The 20,811-nt window shown below is 39.5% G+C and overlaps 1 protein-coding gene, 1 long non-coding RNA gene and 1 pseudogene across 3 annotated transcripts in view; 1 reads left to right on the forward strand and 2 right to left on the reverse strand.

The window, feature by feature from the left end:
- Positions 1 to 20,811, reverse strand: part of LOC145789077 (uncharacterized) — a 44,122-nt pseudogene that overhangs the window by 9,680 nt on the left and 13,631 nt on the right. The gene's annotated exons all lie outside the window — the stretch shown is intronic.
- Positions 4,723 to 5,957, reverse strand: LOC145792987 (uncharacterized). Its single transcript, XR_014333392.1, has 2 exons — positions 5,231 to 5,957; positions 4,723 to 5,087 (listed from the first exon to the last, which is right to left on the reverse strand). It is a non-coding gene; the product is annotated as an uncharacterized LOC145792987 (long non-coding RNA).
- Positions 7,521 to 16,354, forward strand: LOC145792543 (uncharacterized). The gene is made up of 6 exons (XM_082873210.1): positions 7,521 to 7,996; positions 8,179 to 8,485; positions 13,385 to 15,173; positions 15,249 to 15,305; positions 15,380 to 15,466; positions 15,545 to 16,354. Exons 1-6 carry the CDS (start codon positions 7,521 to 7,523, stop codon positions 16,270 to 16,272), a joined length of 3,444 nt encoding a protein of 1,147 aa, XP_082729336.1. The 3' UTR covers positions 16,273 to 16,354.

Genomic DNA, 20,811 nt, shown 5'->3' on the forward strand with positions numbered 1-20,811 from the left:
GTTATGGGTAAAGAGAGCATTAGTGTCTTTCAGTGTTTCAGGGAACAAACACACACACACACACACACTACATGTATAAGAAGATTATATGCTACATGTGGAATTAAGAAGATCATATGAACACTATATACCCTATATATAAGATGGATTTTATAAATAAAATTTTTTTTAAAAAAATCCATGTGTTAGGCCCACCCTGATCACCACCTCCCTCAGACCTTGTTGGGAACCCTTCCAATTGAGTTTCAATGGACCATTAGCGCTCTTCAATATCTCTCTCACAATAAACCAAATATCTCCTTTTCAGTAGATCATGTCTCCCAATCTGTACATAGCCCAACTGATCTTCAATGGACAATGGTCAACAACATATGTTATGTTATCCAAAATTATCCATTGAATTAGATTTATGTCTTAGCCATTTCAACTACCTTTCTCCGTACTGTTTCCCGGATGGCTATTGGGGTGGGTGCCTAGATGACCCATGCTCAACCCATCATTCTCAGTCCCAAGTTTACTCTCTCGTGCCTTCAAAAAGCAAAATATTGTCGCTCAATCAAGCATTGAATCTAAATATTGGGGCCGCGGAAATGCTTATGCTATATTAATGTGGACGGTGGATACAAAACCCTCTAAGCTTTGTGGGTGTGTGTTACATATAAGAATCCGTAACATTATATTACTTTATTCGTTAGGCATATTCTTTGTCAAACAATTTAAAATTCAAATATTGACTTGTAGAGTAGAGTCTATAATATCATATTATATTGTTGTAGCCATGCGAGATTTCCGGAAAATTATCCTTCAGTTTCTTTCTTTTAATAACATATGTGTGAACATTGACACTGTGTTTAGCTGGGATTTGGAAAGGGAAAAAGAAAAGGTACGTGAAAAATGTAAAATAGTGATTTTTTTTTATTTTGGCTTTTTCAATTTTTTTTGGAATTTTTCAAAAAAATATATGTACTTTTCAGATTCATTTCAACAAGTTGGACTAGAAAAAAAAAAATAAAAAAAATTTTGACGTAATTTTTAAAAAAAAAAATCTAAAGACAAAAAAATTCGAAAAAAAAAATGTGGCTTTTAAGCAAGTTACCAAAATGAAAATTTAAACTTGATCACACAATATTATCATTACTATTTATTAACTATCCATTAAACCAGAATCATCTAATATGATCAACCATTAACTTAGAGCACAAAACCAACTACTCTTCCTCTCCGCTATGCTTTCATTTCCCTTCAACTATCTTTACCTTTATTCTTCTACTTTTATTCCCCTTTCATGCTATCTACACCCTTCCTTTTTCCAATCGTGTCTTCATTTCCCCGTCCCTTCTATTTCCCCTTCTCCACCACCACCTCCTTCCACCCTATACATTGTTCCAAAATTAGAGCACCAAATCTCCATTCATTACCATTTACCAATTAAACTCTAGAGAACATTGAGACGGTGACAAAAAAGTCATATTATATAGAGTACATGTGTAATTTATCCAAATAATTGTATTAAAAAAAATTCTATATACACCACAAAATTTTATCCTTATATTCATTTCTTTTACATTTTTTAAATCTATTTGCACCCACATTTTAAAAAAGTGGTATCGTCCTTAAATTTTTTTGTTCTGTATATATTCTCCTTAATCTTCCAAACTCTAATCTACAATCATCGTCACATCCAACCACCATAGAAACCATCTCCGACCACCATCCCAACCCTTCTGTACTTGTCACCCCACACACTCTCCCACCACGACTTCTCCATCCCAGTATTGCAAAATTTAGCAACCCCAACCTTCTCTCTACCATCACAAACTATCTACCAACTCAGCTATGCAAACTGAGTGTGAGAGAGCAATTGAATGAATTTGAGATTTCAAAAAAAAAAAGTAAACATTTTAAATTTAAGATTTACATATTTAGAGGTTGTTTGAAATTTACTTATTTAGTGCACTTTTTAACTTTTTATGAAAAGATGTTAAAAAAAAAAAGGACCCGAATAAATGCACTTATTTAAATCATCCTCAAACAATCCTAATTTAGGCAAGGTGATGAGGAGGGTGCGGGCATTGACATTAGCTAATGAAGATGGTAAGGAAGAGGGTAGCTTAGAATTTTTTAGGTTTGTCATTGTAGACACAAATTTTAAAACATGAAGTGTTTCAACACATTTCAAAATTTATGTTACAAATGTCCACTGTTTAGTTTTTGGACTAAACAGTGTTGATTATTTGAATAGCAGGTTCTTATTTCCGATCTGTATTTCAGATCGTTAATTACACATTTTATACAAATGAAACCTCCGATTAATGCAGAACAAAATAAACAACAAAAGACAATTTAAAAAAAAAGAAATATTTTATTAAGATTGTTATGGGTTTTGAACCCTCGAATACAAAATACAGTTTGGGTTTGGAACCCTTTACCTATTCATCGCCATTAGCGTAGGCTCTTGAGTTCTCTAAGCTTCTCTTCTTCTTTCCTGTAACGATTTGTTTAGCTCTCAATTTCTTTCTCTCTCTCTTCTTTTCCACTTATGATTTTTCTGATCCCCCGGTCTTGTGTGATGGTCCTCATATTTATGGAGGGCCATCAGGTGATAGGAACGCTTCATCTTCATTTTGAATTTCAAATTGAATGATAGCGCCTATTTGAATTTTGAATAACAGCGCTATCTGATTAATCATATATCTGATTAACCGGATTGATCTTTGGGGTTTCATCCTGTGTGGTGTCCTTGCTGTAGGCTCTACAGGTGTCATCTTTCGTAGGCTCCACGTGTCATTTGAGCATCTTGAATAACGTCGTTAAGATACGACGTTGTTTTATTTATACACTTCAACGGAGCAAATTAATCATTTTGGGAAGTGATTACCTACAACAATCTTATTGTAGGCTCTATGTGTGTCATTGACTGTATTTGAAATTTAAACATAAATTTGGTTTAAAATTTATGTGCCAACAAATGCCCCCTCGTGACTTGTACAAGTGAATTTTCTTAACTGTACGAGTCACGACAATTTGGCACTTTTATGTGGATGATCTTTAGGTCTTGGATAGGATTATTTCCTAGCCTTTTTTTTTTTTTTTTAAATAAAGGGTTAATTGCCCTTTATAGTCCATGGGCCATTTACTTCTGTTGCATGGATCCTTTTTGTGGACTTGAAATTTTTTTTTTTTTAAGGGTCATGAGTAAGGTCCAAGATTTAATTGGACGTTTCCTTTTGTGGACCTCCAACTTGCCACCAATTTTTTTTTTTTTTTAAGGCTATAATGGACCTTTCCTTTTCTAGGCCACCATTTTAATTGGGCCTTTTCTTTTGTGGGCCTCCAACTTGCCACTATTTTTTTTTTTTTGCAATAAATTGTTTTCTAGGCCATCATGGATTTTTCTAAACCATCATGGACCTTTTCTTTTCTAGGCCACCATTTTTATAAATTGGGCCTTTTCTTTTGTGGGCCTCCAACTTGTAACCATTTTTTTTACAGCAGATTTTTTTCTAGGCCATCATGGATTTTTCTAGACCATCCTGGACTTTTCTTTTTTTAGGCCACCATTTTTTAATGGGCCCTTTTCTTTTGTGGGCCTCCAACTTGCCACTATATATATATATATATATATATTTTTTTTTTTTTGCAGTAAATTGTTTTCTAGGCCATCATGGATTTTTCTAAACCATCATGGACCTTTTCTTTTCTAGACCACCATTTTTTAATTGGGCCTTTTCTTTTGTGGGCCTCCAACTTGCCACCATTTTTTTTTTTACAGCAGATTTTTTTCTAGGCCATCATGGATTTTTCTAGACCATCATGGACTTTTCCTTTTCTAGGCCACCATTTTTTAATGGGCCCTTTTCTTTTGTGGGCCTCCAACTTGCCACTTATTATTTTTAGGATTTTTTTTTACAGCAGATATATATATATCTATATATATTTTAGGAGTTTGTCTAAATGGAATAGGATGGATTGGCATTGGTAGGATTTCTAATCCAACACAAACTCTTACTTAGTATTTCAAATCCTACCTAAACTCTTGCTTGTTTGAAGTATTTTAGGAGAACACTACCTCCTTTCTTAAGCAAGAATTTTTTGCTTTATATAACACCTATTCATATATTTTTTCCTGCAGCCCCTTTTTTTTTCCCTGCAGATTTTTTGTTTTCCAGAAAAATTCCAGCAACTTTCCAGCCATTATCTTTCTTCTTTTTCCAACAAAGTTGTTCTTCTTATACTTTAAAGAAGATACAAAAGAATCTCTTCAAACTCCTTTAAATCAGGTATGCTTTCTTTTCCATAAAATATTTTCTTTCAGCATGTATATCACCATGTGATGGCCCTTCCCAAAAATTTTTACTAGACCCTAAGTCCACAAATTCTGGACTGCTTTAAAGGATATAAATTTGTGTCCGTTAATTATAAAGGGGTTTGTGGCCTCCAGCAAAATTTATGACAAAATTTTTCCTCTGCTAAGGTAAATTTATGGCCTCCAGCAAAATTTTAAGGGACAATTTGTGGACCAGAAATAATTCTGGACTGCTTTGATTACAAATTTATGGCCTCCCAATGCTAATTAACGATTCTTCAAAACCATTCTTCACGTTTTACTAGACCCTAAGTCCAAGTAGTCCCAACAAAGACCCTTCTTGAAAGGATGAATAACCTACTGCCTTCTTTCATAACAAAAGCTGTAGCCTCTTTTCTTTTTATTATTTTTTTTTATTTTTACTTGTACAAAAAACCCTGCTGCCTTTCAAGCAGATTTTTTTACTAGCCCAAAGACCCTTTTTTTTTGTAACAGTTTAATCTGCTCTCTTTTATTTACCTTCCAACAGAAATTCTCCTCTCCATGAACCTTTTTATAACCCATGAAAATTTCCATGAACCTTTTTATAACCCATATGAACCTTGTGTATAACCTGCTGCCTTTCAAGCAGATTTTTTTTTTCCGTAGCCCAAAGACCCTTTTTTTTGTCACAATTTAATCTGGTCTCTTTTTTTTTACCTTCCAGCAGAAATTTTCTTCTCCATGAACCTTTTTATAACCCATGAAAATTTCCATGAACCTTTTTATAACCCATATGAACCTTGGGTATAACCTGCTGCCTTTCAAGCAGATTTTTTTCCTAGCCCAAAGACCCTTTTTTTTGTCACAGTTTAATTTGCTCTCTTTTTTTTTACCTTCCAGCAGAAATTTTCTTCTCCATGAATCTTTTTATAACTTATGAACCTTGTGTATAACCTGCTGCCTTTTTTTTTCACAATTTAATCTGCTCTCTTTTTTTTTTACCTTCCAGCAGAAATTGTTCTTCTTATAAGGCCATATCAAGTATGCTTTCCCTTTTCTTTTTCTTTTTTTCTTTTTTTTTTTTTTTCATGCAACCAGAATTTTTGCAGCATGTATGCAAACATCAAACTGCTCCTCACTTTTGCTTTTTTTTTTTTTTTTTTTTTTTTTTTTTCCAGAGCAGTCCATTTTTCTTTTGAATCAAAAAAAAAAAGAAGCAGTCTTCTTATGCCTTGAATTTATATGTCTTATTGTCCTTTACCAATTCAACAAAAAGCACCCTTTTTAGTATAGGCCAACCCTTTTTTTTTTTTTAAAATAGCAAACTAGTACTGCTACTAGCCTCTTTATTGGCTCTTGTATTTTCTAAAGGACTCCTGCAACAACCTCATATAGATATGCAGCTACTAAAAATTTTGATGGTCCCAAAAGGGTAATGACCCAAACTTTTTTATTACTTCAGGCATGATCTGAAATAATTTTTAGCCAGAATAACACCTTCAATCACTGAACCTCGATTTTCTAAGCAAAAGGTCCCAAAAGGGTAATGACCCAAACTTTTTTTTGTTAACCATAAGCCCAAACAAAGACTTTTCTTGTTTAAAAAGAAAAAACATGCTATACCCTTTTGTGTAACAACATATATTTGTTTATTTAACAGATTTTTTTTTTTTTTTTAAAAAAAGCCTTAGCAGATTTTTTATTTTATATTTTTTAAAGCCTGCTACCTTTTATTTTATTTTGTATTAGTAGTTGGCCCAATTGAACAAAACTTCTTCTCTTTAGGTCTTGGATGGGATTATTTCTTTTCTTTGGTCCCTGGCCTTTTTTTTTTTTTTTTTTTTTAAAAAAAAAAATCTAATCTAATCAAAGCCTGCCCCCTCGTAATTCGTGCAAGTGAATTTTAATTGTACAAATTACGATTTTATTTATTTATTTTTTTTTTGACAATTATTTCACGTCTTTTTCCCTCTTTTGCAGGCAACACGCAAGGCGTTAAGAGTTTGTTTGCAGGTATCATTGCCCTTTCCAACCTTATGGCAATGAGTGGCTTAAATCCTTGGCAGTGATTGTGTCCTTCACCCCAATGGGTTGAATCCTTGGCAGTGAATGTGTCCGTCACCCCAATGGCTTGAAACCTTGGCAGTGATTGTGTCTTTCACCCCAACGGCTTGAAACCTTGGCAGTGATTGTGTCCGTCACCCCAACGGCTTGAAACCTTGGCAGTGATTGTGTCTTTCACCCCAATGGCTTGAAACCTTGGCAGTGATTGTGTCCTTCACCCCAATGGCTTGAATCCTTGGCAGTGATTGTGTCCGTCACCCCAACGGCTTGAATCCTTGGCAGTGATTGTGTCCGTCACCCCAATGGCTTGAATCCTTGGCAGTGATTGTGTCTTTCACCCCAACGGCTTGAAACCTTGGCAGTGATTGTGTCTTTCACCCCAACGGCTTGAAACCTTGGCAGTGATTGTGTCTTTCACCCCAACGGCTTGAAACCTTGGCAGTGATTGTGTCTTTCACCCCAATGGCTTGAAACCTTGGTAATGATTGTGTCCTTCACCCCAACGGCTTGAATCCTTGGCAGTGATTGTGTCCGTCACCCCAACGGCTTGAATCCTTGGCAGTGATTGTGTCCTTCACCCCAACGGATTGAATCCTTGGCAGTGATTGTGTCCGTCACCCCAACGGCTTGAATCCATGGCAGTGAATGTGTCCGTCACCCCAACGGCTTGAATCTTTGGCAGTGAATGTGTCCGTCACCCCAACGGCTTGAATCCTTGGCAGTGAATGTGTCCGTCACCCCAACGGCTTGAATCCTTGGCAGTGATTGTGTCTTTCACCCCAACGGCTTGAAACCTTGGCAGTGATTGTGTCCGTCACCCCAACGGCTTGAAACCTTGGCAGTGATTGTGTCTTTCACTCCAATGGCTTGAAACCTTGGCAGTGATTGTGCCTTTCACCCCAATGGCTTGAAACCTTGGCAGTGATTGTGTCCGTCACCCCAACGGCTTGAATCCTTGGCAGTGAATGTGTCCGTCACCCCAACGGCTTGAATCCTTGGCAGTGAATGTGTCCGTCACCCCAACGGCTTGAGTCCTTGGCAGTGATTGTGACCGTCACCCCAACGGCTTGAAACCTTGGCAAGGGGTTTTCGTCAATTTCTTTATATTTTGACATTTTGCCTTCATTAACCTCTTTTTTTTTTTTTTTTTTTTTTTTTTTTAGGAAGCATGGAAAAGACACTTGAATATCTTCGACGTGACGAGAGGAATGTATTGGATAAATCTGGTCCGAAAATAATTCGGCACAAACCTATCACTGCTTTATTGTCACCTGCGGAGTTGGACCCTTACATCCCTTTACATACAACTTCCGAAGACTTGATCTATACAGGAATTCGAAACTGCTGTGAGATTCTCGAGAAAGGGCACTCCAAATCAATTGGTTCATTCCCTGTCTCAATCCTTCGTCCATTTTCTGAAGACCTTCACTGCTCCGAATTTAATACTCTTCTTAAGAGAATGAAGCATGAAAAACTAAAGTGGGATAATTCCTTTAATGTTCGTGGCATTTCTACCCATTTGCAATCCCCTATATGGATTTTTTGGTTGAACGACGTTCTTTCCACATTTGCCCCTATTTTGAAGAAGTGTGGGATTTATGCTGCAATCTATGTATCCCAATTTGCTTATGCCAGGAATGTCTTGTTAGCATATTATATTAGCCGAAAGTTTCACTAAGGTCTGTCTGTAATCATTTTGTGCCCTCAGGGATTATCTTGTAATTGACTCTCTTGTAAACCCTAATCTTCATTTTATAAATAGAGGGTGATATTCTATCACACCCTTAAGCTGGTTACTCATGAATACTCGAGCTTCATGGTATCAGAGCTGAACCTCTAGGGTTTCGGCTCACCTTCGTTGGTAGACCTTACACCAACGACACTCTAGGGGTGGAAGCTTACCTGGGTGGATCATCACTCAGCCTCAGCCGTCAGCTCGTCTTCCTCGCCTTCCTCTGTCGTCTCCCTCACCTCGTCAGCTCGTCTTCCTCACCTCGACGATCTCCTCAGCTCGTCTTCCTCGCCTTCCTCTGTCGTCTCCCTTACCTCGTCGATCTCCTCGCCTTCCTCCGTCAATCGTCGCTCGTCGTCATCGTCCTCAGCCTCTGTCACTGTGGTATGATCTCAGCCTTGGTATATATAAATATATATATACATATATCCTGATATATATATATATATAAATATAACCTGTTATATATCTTTATATATAAATATATGTATACATAAATAAATCAATATATATATATAAAAAAAAAAAAAACTCAAAAAAAAAAAAAACAAAAAAAAAAAAAACAAAAACAAAAAAAAAAAAAAAAAAAAAAATGGTTTCTTAATTTTGATATGTCTTTATAGTGGTCATTGCGCCTGTTATCTCACTACCACCTTCCGGATTTGTGATTTCCACTAGTTTTGTTGCGGGTTTGGTAGTATTGTATCCATGACAGATTCCACCAGTGTGTCCCCTTCTTCTCAAACACCAAAGAGTGAGAGTCCCATTCTACCTACTACCATGACTGAGAACCCCAACCCTAGTCTGAAAATCACCACCTCTCTATTTAATGGTCAGAATTACCTAGCATGGTCTCAAAGTTTGACTATGTTTTTGAAAAGCAGAGGAAAGATGGGGTATGTTGATGGCAGGATACAGGCACCTAGTACCACTGACTCAGGTTATGACCAATGGGAGATTACCAACTCTTTGATTATGAGTTGGCTTATCCATTCGATGGTTCCAGAACTTGGTGAGGGCTACTTGTCTATGGAGACTGCCCAGGATGTTTGGGAGGCTGTGGCTGTTACCTATTCCCGCAAAGGAAATTTTTCACAAGCATTTGAGTTGCGCCGATCTATTGAGAGCTCACTTCAGGGGGAGCAGACTGTTCTTCAGTACTTCACTTTCCTCACCAACGGCTGGAAACGCCTTGACCACCAGGAAGACTATAAACCCGTTTGCCCTGCTGATTCTGTCGGGTACAAGAAGTTCATCGCACGGGAACGGGTCTTTAAATTTTTGGCCGGCCTAAATGTGGAGTATGATCCAGTTAGGGGTCGAGTTCTGAGTATGGACACTCTTCCTTCACTTCAGGAGGCATTTGCCTATGTCCAAAATGAGGAGAGTCGTCGGTCTGCTATGATGTCCCCTGTCTCTACTGACCGGTCCGCATTACTGTCTACTCCTCGAGATGGCCTCAACCTGCCTCCTCCGTCTGCTGCTAAGGAGTCTGTATTCTGTGATTATTGCAAGAAGCCGCGGCATACTCGTGAGACGTGTTGGAAGCTTCATGGGACTCCATCCGGGGGTCGAGGTGATCGGTCTGGTTCTCGAGGAGGTCGGTCTGGCCACTCTCGAGGACGTGGTTCCTATTCCCGGGCTCATCAGTCTAGGGCCATTGATACCCTTGAGTCTAATTCTACTTCTGTTACCCAAGCTTCTGATACTGAGCTGGAGGATGCTTTGCGCCAATTGTTGGACCGCCGATCTTCTACTGCCCTTAGTACCGCTTCCTCGTCCTTTGCCCGCTCAGGTAACTTAGCATCTTCTCCTTGTGCTTTCCTGGTTCATACATCTTTGCCGTGGATTATTGATTCTGGTGCCTCAGATCATATGTCTGGCTCCTCTGATCTTTTCTCTGTCTATAAGCCCTCTTCAGGTCAGGACAAAGTTAGGATTGCCGATGGTACTGTTTCTTCCATTTCTGGAAAAGGTTTAGTCCAAGTCACTCCTACCATACATCTATCTTCTGTTCTCCATGTTCCCAAGTTTTCTGTTAATCTGTTATCCTTAAGTCGTCTTACCCAGGATTTGAATTGTAGTGTGACGTTTTTTTCTGATCATTGTCTTTTTCAGGACCTTGTCACGGGGAGGACGATTGGCAGTGGTAGTGCAGAAAATGGTCTCTACTTCCTAGATCAACCGGACAAACTTGCTTATTCTTCCACCACGTCTTCTACTACCCCCGTTGATTTATGGCTATGGCATCGGCGTCTTGGGCATCCCTCATTTCATTTACTTAAGCATTTATTTCCTTCTAGTTTCGCAAATCATCATGTGTCTGACTTTCTTTGTGAGTCTTGTCAACTTGGCAAACAACATAGAGCTTCTTTTGCTCCTAGTTTGAATAAAAGTTTCGTTCCTTTTTCATTAATACATTCTGATGTTTGGGGTCCCTCTCGTGTTTTGTCTGTGAAAGGTCATCGCTGGTTTGTTACATTTATTGATGATTTTTCTCGTACTACTTGGGTGTATCTCATGAAAGATAAGAGTGAGGTTTTCTCTGTGTTTCGCACTTTTCAAAAGATGATTTGTACTCAGTTTGGGGCTACTATCAAAATATTTCGTTCTGATAATGGCGGGGAATACATAGATTCTGGGTTAGGACAATATTTCTCTACTCATGGCATTATCCATCAGACCTCTTGCACAAATACCCCTCAACAAAATGGGGTGGCCGAACGCAAGAATCGGCATCTTCTTGACATGGCTCGGTGCATGTGTTTTTTTATGAATGTGCCTCGGCCCTATTGGGGCGACGCTGTTCTCACCGCTGCCCATCTTATTAATCGTCTCCCTACCCAGGTCTTGGACAAACAGGCTCCGCTTCACGTCCTCCTCGGTTCTCCGTCCTTGTTTTCTATTCCTCCTAAAATATTTGGTTGTGTCTGTTTTGTCCATAATCACTCTCCCTCTCGTAGTAAGTTGGACCCTCGCTCCCTAAAATGTGTTTTCCTTGGTTACTCTCCTACTCAAAAGGGGTATAAATGTTACCACCCTTCTTCTCGTAAGTGGTTTGTGTCCATGGATGTAACTTTCTTTGAGTCCCAGTCCTTTTTCTTGTCCTCTCCGGTGTCACCGTCCTCATTTCCGGGGGAGCCTTGGTGTGAACTGAGTCCTGTGCCTCCCATGGTGGAACCAGTTCCTGTGCCTCCTATGGTGGAATCAGTTGTTCTTGCACCACCCTCTACTACTGTGCTTCCTATGGTGGAACCCGTTGTTCTTGCACCCCCCTCTTCTACTGGGACTATCGAACCCACTAACACCAAGAATAAGGACGGGCATGTTTATGTCCGGGACATAGATAGAAAACCAGTTAACTGGATACACGGGACCGTTTCTGCTACTCCACTGCCATCTCCTGCTTCTGATGAGAGTCTGGGTAACTTTGAATCTCTTGAGTCCATTGATCTTGATGTTCCTATTGCCAAGAGGAAGGGTGTGAGATCTTGTACTCAACATCCTATCTCACAGTTTGTATCATACTCTCATTTGTCATCCTCATATAGAGCATTTGTGTCCAATATTTCCTCTGTTAGCATTCCTAACCATTTTCAGGATGCTCTTGCTACCTCTGAGTGGAAACTAGCCATGATTGAGGAAATGAAAGCACTTAAGAAGAATGGCACTTGGGAATTGACTGAGTTACCTACGGGCAAACGACCTGTGGGATGTAAATGGGTATATACTGTGAAACACAAAGCAGATGGGTCTATTGAGCGTTACAAGGCAAGACTTGTGGCAAAAGGGTTTACTCAGACATATGGCATTGATTATCAGGAGACCTTCGCACCAGTGGCTAAAATGAATTCAGTCAGAGTACTTCTCTCTCTAGCAGCTAATCTAGATTGGCCGCTTTATCAATTTGATGTCAAGAATGCTTTTCTCCATGGTGACCTCGAAGAAGAAGTATATATGGACATTCCTCCGGGTTTTGAGGATCATCAAACAGAAGGCAAAGTATGCAAACTACGGAAGTCATTATATGGTCTCAAACAGTCTCCAAGGGCTTGGTTTGAGAGATTCACTCAGGCTATGGTTAAATATGGCTTCAAACAAAGTCAGGCTGATCACACATTGTTTGTGAAACATTCCTCACGCGGTAAGACTACAGCACTTATTGTTTATGTAGATGACATAGTTCTTACAGGCAATGATAGTGGGGAAATACCTCTGTTGAAGAAATATTTAGCTAAAGAATTTGAAATCAAAGACTTGGGAAGCTTGAAGTATTTTCTGGGAATTGAAGTTGCTCGCTCTAAGAATGGGATATTTATCTCACAGAGAAAATATGTGCTTGACCTATTGAAGGAAACTGGGATGCTTGGCTGTAAGGCATGTGCCACCCCGCTGGATCCCAATCAAAAATTGGGGGATGATGACGGAGGAGAAATTGTGGATAGGGGGAGCTATCAACGATTAGTGGGTAAGCTCATTTACCTATCTCACTCCCGTCCTGATATTGCTGTTGCTGTCAGTGTAGTTAGTCAGTTTATGCATGCTCCTCATCAGATTCACTTTGATGCTGTCATGAGAATCTTGAGGTATTTGAAGTCTGCTCCTGGTAAGGGTCTGTATTTTTCAAAGTATGATCATCTTCGTGTAGAAGCCTATACAGATGCTGACTGGGCTGGGTCAGTAACTGATAGGAGATCAACTTCGGGGTATTGCACATTTGTTGGCGGCAACCTAGTTACTTGGAGAAGTAAGAAACAGAATGTGGTTGCCAGGTCAAGTGCAGAAGCTGAGTTTAGAGCTATGGCACAAGGTGTGTGTGAACTTTTATGGATCAAATTATTGTTGCGTGATCTAGGTATTGATCAGACGGACTCCATGCGGTTATACTGTGATAATAAGGCCGCCATCAACATCGCTCACAATCCAGTTCAACATGACAGGACAAAACATGTTGAGATTGATCGCCACTTCATTAAGGAGAAACTCACTAGTGGTACCATTTGTACTCCTTTTGTCCAGTCTGGTGAACAACTTGCTGACATTCTCACCAAGGGGATTGGGAATAAACCATTTCATGACATATTAGGCAAGCTGGGCATGAGAGATATCTTCGCACCAGCTTGAGGGGGAGTGTTAGCATATTATATTAGCCGAAAGTTTCACTAAGGTCTGTCTGTAATCATTTTGTGCCCTCAGGGATTATCTTGTAATTGACTCTCTTGTAAACCCTAATCTTCATTTTATAAATAGAGGGTGATATTCTATCACACCCTTAAGCTGGTTACTCATGAATACTCGAGCTTCATGTCTCCCTCAAAGGATTCTTAGAGCGATGGTCACCCGACACCAACACTTTCCACACCATTTACGGTGAACTTGGGATCTCTCTATGGGACCTTCATCGCATTAGCGAGCTCCCCATTTGTGGCGAGTTTTATGAAGAGTTCACCCCCTCCAATGACATTTTATATTCGTCCCAGACATCCAAGGCGTGCCGTGGGCTTTTCAACATTTATGCCAGCTCTTGTCAATCCAAGAAGTTTAACCACTGGACTTTCAAATTCATTGACGAATCCCCAACTTTAATTAGTGGTTTTCAACGAAAAGACAGGATCCCTGATGATGTGTATCTTTCTGGTTTTTTGGCGAGCTGGCTTAGCGGATTTGTCTTCCCTCACTCTTCCGGAGAGATTCGTCCGACGACCTTTCATGTAGCCACCAAAATGGCAGGTGGAACCTTATTTAGCCTGGCCATCCCCGTCCTTGCATACCTCTATCATTGTCTTGGCAAAATGGCATCATCATCTTCACCTGGGAAGGAAAATATTCAGGGTCCTTTACATTACCTTTTTGGATGGATTTCACTATATTTTGTCAAGACTTACTCTCATGGGGATCCTCAGTCGATTTGTCCGATTCCTGATATTCATTTCATGCCATATCTTGGGTTTATTGGAAACCAATCGGCTGCCCAGTTTTTTACTGATAAATTTCCATTTGTGGACTCTCTCCTAACTTATCGTACGGAGTGTCAGTTTAGGGCTCTTACTCATGAAAGTGAACCTTCAGGCATTCTGGTCGACTCTGAAAGGATATCACCTTTCCACCTTGGATATCTTATATCTTTGAGGCAAGGGATTTTAACTTTTAAAATGGGATTTAATTTCATTTCTGAACCGTACTCCCCTAACCGATACGGTCGTCAATTTGGGTTTGCTCAAGCATGCCCTATACCGCTTAATGTATCTTGTCGGCGGCCCTCTGAGTGGTCTAAATTTTATTACAACTGGCGCCATATGTTACGCTGCGATACAAAAGTCTCATTGGAGTTACCAGGCTCCCGATCTACTTCTCACGTAACCATGCCTTACGCCAATTGGTGGTTGGGAACTTCCTTTACCGTGCTCCAATATGTTACTCATTCCCAACCGAAATCTTCACGCAAGAGAAAACTGGATATGCCAATTAAAGACCGAAAGACGAAGAATCCTTCTTACTCTAGAGCTAGGTCATCATCTTCACCTACTGTTCTGGAAGCATCATCACCTCAAAGAATGGATAATAGTCGACCACTTATTGCTCCTTCTCGGTCTAGTTACTCGGTTTCAGATCTCCTTCATCTTTTCGAAGATATGTGTAATTCTCAATTTAAAATGAGATTTAGCTTTGAGCAAGTAGATTCTGGCCCTCAATTTGCTTGTCTCGCAAAGCTTTTTCCAGAGACTATGTCTATCAGTGATTGCACAGGAACTTCCCAACCCACCGTAGCGACAAAAACCCCAATGGATCAATTTCGCACATACTTGTACTCTTTTCTTGAAAATAAAGATGAGAATATGATTCAAGAACTCTTTGAGGGAGATGGGTATGAATTAACTGCCTTGGGTCGTATTCGCATTAAGAGTGTTGAAATTCCTTCTCCTACCAAATCTTTTGATTGTTCTCTCAATGGAAGTAGCGAGAGTGAAGATGAGTTTTATGACTACACCCCTCTTTTAGATGGCACACCGACTAAGATGAGTAAATCGCCTTCAGCAAATGTAGCTTTTTCTTCTCCTTCGAACGAGTCACCCAAGCTATTAGAGAAAGGTATAAAAAAATTTATTTATTTATTTTTTTTTTTTTTTATTTTATTTTATTTTTTAATACCTTTCATTTTCTTAGGTACTGCGCCTCAAACTTCCCCAGCTGCCTCGCATATGCCATTGGCTACCTTTAAGGGTATTCTTATTCATTCCTTGTATCTCATTTTATTTCATCATGTATACATACTCAAGGAACTCTTTTCTCTTTAGATCATGCCACATTGCAAAATCCATGGTCCACTTGTGGGAATCAGAATTTGTCTCATTCACCTAAGTCTCTTCAAGCCGTACACCAAGGTATACTTCATTCATCTATATATATATATTGCTTTTACCTTCTGCGTTTTCATTGAGTATCTCCTTCTATTTTCACAGAAAATACTTCTGACACATTGGAAGAGACAGACGAAATTACTTCTGATACCTCGGAAGAGGTCCAAATTCTTGCAGACTTACTTGAAGCAAATGGGGTTAACAAATTATTTGACAAACTTGAAGCACCCTTTGCTCCATCTAACCTTCTTTTGGGAACTTCTTCTAACGAAGCAGCCACCCATATTCAGAAAGGTCTTACTATTTCCCTCCAATCAATAACGGATGTTAATGACATGATTGCTGTAGCAAACAACGTTTTCATGATTTTGAAGAGTTTGGGTGTAGACTTCATCTCCTTTTATGAGAAGGTTAAGATATTCCTTGAGTGCTTTGCTTTGAAAACCCAACTTGCAGATTCTTCAAACTTGTCTACTGCAGAATTTGAGGCCCAATATTATGAGAAGAAGCTTCATTTCGACAAAGTTTCTGGCGAACATGAACAATTGTCTGCTTCAATTATCAAGTCGGATGAGCACATTGCGGGTCTTAATCAAAGGATTATTCAAACTAAAGAGTTACTCAAACAACTTGAAGAGGAATTGTCATCCACCCAAGCGGAATGTGCATCCTTTATGTGTGATTTTGCACAAGCTTCCGAGAGTGTTTCTAAATCAGAAGAAGGCATGCAAATTGCTCTGAATGTTTTGAACCAACACAAGAAGAAGAATGGACAACACAGTGTTGTGGAACGTGCTTTTGAAAGGGCTAAGGCTTCTCTTAATGAATGAATGCACTTTTATTTTTTTATTCATCCGAACATAATGTATTTATGAAATTTCGCTCAATGATAGATTTATTTGTTATATGAAATTTCTCAATACATTGATTTGTCTTATTTTAGCCGTACACGATAGATTTATTTGTTTATATGAAATTTCTCAATACAATACATTGATTTATCTTATTTTGGCCGTACACAGTTTATACTCTTGCGGGCCAGAAGTATCCAATGTTTTATCACCTTAGATTTCGGTGAGGCATTTTAGCAGTTTAACCACATACAATACCGTTCGTGGTGTTTGACTTTTGTTTGGCCGTACACAGTTTATACTCTTGCGGGCCAGGAGTATCTAATGTTTTATCACCTTAGATTTCGGTGAGGTATTTTAGCAGTTTAATCACATACAATACCGTTGGTAGGGTTTGACTTTTGTTTGGCCGTACACAGTTTATACTCTTGCGGGCCAGGAGTATCTAATGTTTTATCACCTTAGATTTCGGTGAGGTATTTTAGCAGTTTAACCACATACAATACCGTTGGTGGGTTTTTTTTTTTTTTTTTTTTTTTTTTTGCCCTAACTTTTGCCTAAGCCGCCCTTTCGGGTTTTCAACCTAGCAGGCTTTCTTAAGGGTAATATCTCTTCAAGAACCTTGCATTGGTTGGGGGAATGATTCTGTCACCATCCATCGTTATCAACAAATAGGCCCCATTAGAATAAACCTTCTCAATCACATAAGGTCCTTCCCATTTGGGCTCAAGCTTTCCTTTGGTTCTTCGTGAGACTACTATAGGTGTTCTAACCATTAGTACCAAGTCCCCCTTTTTAAAGGAACGAAGCCTCACTCTTTTATTGAATGCATTTGCCATCCTTTGTTGGTAGATTTCCAAGTTCTGTTGAGCATACAACCTTCTTTCATCCAGGGTCTCCAGCTCAGCCAACCTCACTCTTGCACTTTCATCTTCTGTTAAGGACTCTTGTATTGCCACTCGTAATGATGGTATTTGAACCTCAAGTGGTAACACTGCTTCTCCTCCAAAAACCAACGAATAAGGGGTTGCTTGAGTAGGAGTTCTGTGCGAAGTTCGATAAGCCCACAAAGCTTCTTGTAACTTTTCGTGCCAAGCTTTTTTGTTCTTATCCACCATCTTCTTAAGAATTTTGCACAATGTCTTGTTGAAAGCTTCTGCCAAACCATTGGCAGGTGCATGATATCTTGATGAATGGTTGTTTTTGATTTTGTACTTGGCAAATAACTTGTTCAAAGCATCACTCCTGAATGGCTGTCCATTATCCATGATGATACTTTCTGGAATCCCAAACCTGTAAATGATATGGGTTCGGATGAACTCGGAGACAACTGTGCTTTTTATATCCTTTAAAGCCACAGCCTCTGCCCATTTTGAAAAATAGTCAGTTGCAGCTAGGATGTATCGATATCCTGCTGAAGATGGAGGTACAAAATGACCAATAATGTCCATACCCCATGCTGCAAATGGCCAAGAACAAGTTATTAAATGTAAAGGCTCTGGGGGTTGGTGGAGAAAGTTCCCATGGAATTGGCAGACTTGGCATCTTCGAGCATAATTTATGCAATCTGCAATCATAGTCGGCCAATAGTATCCCAACCGTTTTAGCTGCATATGTAATTTAGGACCACTTTGGTGTGCCCCACATACACCTGCATGTATTTCTGCCATTACCTCTTGAATACGCTCCTTGGCTATACACCGCATGAACATTCCATCCAAAGACCTTTTGTATAACGTTCCAACTTTCCACAGGACGAATTTGGTAGCCCTGCGTCTCACTTCAATTCTTTTTACTTTATCTTCAGGTAGCCTACCATGTTGGAGGTAAGTTATGAATGGTTCCCGCCAATCCTCCTCGTTTTCTCCTTTCGTGGTGACAACCAAGATTGGAACCAAGTCAGAAACCTCTTTTAAAGGTTGTAACACCCTTCTTTCACCTATTGTGATAGTAATTGTTTTGCTATCTGGTAGGGTGAGTGATGCAGCCAAACTTGCAAGTGAATCAGCTCGAGCATTTGTTCTTCTCTTCACATGGAAAATATGTGTTTTTCTGAATTGCGAAAGCAATTGATCAGCCCTTTCATGATACGGGATGAGACTTGTTTTCTTAACAATGTATTCTCCACGGAGTTGCTTTACCACCAGTTCCGAATCTCCATAAATTGAGAGTTCTTCAATAGGAATTTGTAATGCCAATTCTAATCCAGCAATTACAGCTTCATATTCTGCCTCATTATTGGAGCATCCTTCACTTAAGGCGAAAGAATGGGTGATTATAGCATTGTCTGGAGTCACAAACACAATTCCAATTCCAGCTTTATTGTTTTTAGGATTTTCTTGCTTTTTGCCATCTGGACTCCTTGAAGCTCCATCAAAATACATCTCCCATCCTTTCTGAATTTCTACTTGCATAACCTCTTCATCTGGTAAATCAGTTACTAGAGGTGAGTCATCAGGTATAGGATGTGCTGCCAAAAAATCTGCTAGAGCCTGCCCCTTTACAGCTCTTTGGGGAACATATTCAATTGCGAATTGTTGGAGAATTACAGCCCACTTTGCAATTTTCCCTGAAAGTATGGGCCGTGAAAGTATATATTTCAAGGGGTCTGCTCTTGATATCAACTTGACTTCGTGTTCCAAGACATAGTGCTTTAGTTTTTGCAAGGCGAACACCAAGGCAAGACATGTCTTTTCGATAGGGGAGTAATTGAACTCTGCCCCAACCAAAGTACGACTCAAGTAATACAAGGCATTTTCTTTCCCATGCTCATTATGTTGTGCCAACAATGCCCCTAATGAACCATCCAAGGCTGTTATGTACAACAAAAGTGGTTTTCCTTTTATTAGGCTCATAAGTACTGGAGGCTTCAAAAGATACTCCTTAATACTATTAAAAGCATTTTGGCATTGCTGATCCCATTCAAATGGAACACCCTTTTTCATCAATCTTGAGAACGGCAAACATCGACCAGCCAAGTTAGAAATAAATCTTCTGATATAGGCCAATCTCCCTTGTAGCCCCTTCAATTCCCTTAAATTTCGTGGAGGAGGCATTTCGGCAATAGCTTTAATCTTGGTAGGGTCAATTTCAATCCCTTTGTTTCGAACCACAAACCCAAGAAATTTTCCTGATGAAACTCCAAATGCACATTTTAGTGGGTTCATCTTGAGTTTGTACCTCCTCAAACGTTCGAAGATTTTTCTCAAATCTTCCACATGGTTTTCCTTTTCCTTTGTCTTGACGACAAGATCATCAACATAGCATTCGATGATGTCATGGAGCATATCACCAAAAATTATAGTCATCGCCCTTTGATACGTGGCCCCAGCATTTTTCAGGCCAAAAGGCATTACCTTATAGCAAAAGACTCCTCTCGGAGTCCTAAATGCAGTCATTTCTTCATCTTTAGGTGCCATTCGGATTTGATTGTATCCTGAGTATCCATCCATAAAAGACAAGGTTTCATACCCAGTAGTTGCATCTACAAGACGTTCAGTGACGGGCAAAGGAAAGTCATCTTTAGGACAAGCCTCATTGAGATCACGAAAATCAATGCAAACCCTGATTTGACCATTCTTTTTCTTGACTGACACTATGTTTGCTAGCCAGGCTGGATATTTGACTTCTCTGATGAATCCTGCATTGATAAGCTTGTCGACTTCGGCTTCAATTTGGGCTGTAAGCTCTGGTCGAGTTCGCCTTTGAGGCTGTTTAACTGGCCGTTTCTCAGGGTGAATTGCAAGCTTATGGACTGCAATCTCTGGATTAAGACCACGCATCTCACTGTAGTTCCATGCAAATATGTCACGATACTCCCTTAAAAAGGAAATATATTGCCGAGCTTCTTCTTCTTTTAAATTTGCACTAATGAAGGTTGGTTTGTTTTCTCCTTCATCACCCAGATTTATTTCACAAAGGTCATCCACGGTGGCTTGGCCTCCTGCTTCAAACTCTATTGGTGCAGGTTGAGCTTCATCTTGGTCAACATCTTCCAACACATCTTGAGTGATAGTCATGTTTACTGGAAATTTTTCCTCATCCCCTTGATAGCCTAACCCTTCTGTCCTGGCGGTGATAATACCGCCTTGCTGGATAGCCTGCCTCTGTGAAGGTGTTAATGCAAAGTCAAAGGGTGTCATTGTTCCTGGTATTTTTTCAGGATCTAAACCAACTTTTACCAACATCTGTGTGATTTCTGCACTGAAGGTAGGCTTCTCAAAACTCGAGATGTTTTCTTCTGGCATTTGTTCAACTTTCACTTTCTGTTCAACATTTCCAAGTGAGTGGAATATGATGGGTTTCGACCCTTTTCCTTTAGAAGGGACCACAATTTTATTATATTTCTCCACATAGGTGCATTCTGTCTTCCTTAATGGCAACGTGAACTCACCCTTGAGATCCAAAATTGGATTTATTGGGGCTAGAGCCTTTGCCCCCAATTTCGTTTCGGACTTTGGCACATATCGAAAAGTTCTTTTTGTTGAAACTGGAATAGACTCTAGAGCGTCTTTGACA

The sequence above is a fragment of the Camellia sinensis genome, chromosome 6, assembly GCF_055761805.1.
Source record: "Camellia sinensis isolate YWXY chromosome 6, ASM5576180v1, whole genome shotgun sequence".
NCBI lineage: Eukaryota > Viridiplantae > Streptophyta > Magnoliopsida > Ericales > Theaceae > Camellia > Camellia sinensis.

Excerpts from the sequence above, each read along its gene's own strand:
- LOC145792543 (XM_082873210.1), top strand. The coding sequence starts at position 7,521 with ATGGAAAAGACACTTGAATATCTTCGACGTGACGAGAGGAATGTATTG. Across the intron at positions 7,997-8,178 it reads GCTTATGCCAGGAATGTCTT|AGCTGAACCTCTAGGGTTTC; the intron begins GTTAGCATATTA and ends TCATGGTATCAG. Across the intron at positions 15,174-15,248 it reads ACCCAAGCTATTAGAGAAAG|GTACTGCGCCTCAAACTTCC; the intron begins GTATAAAAAAAT and ends TCATTTTCTTAG.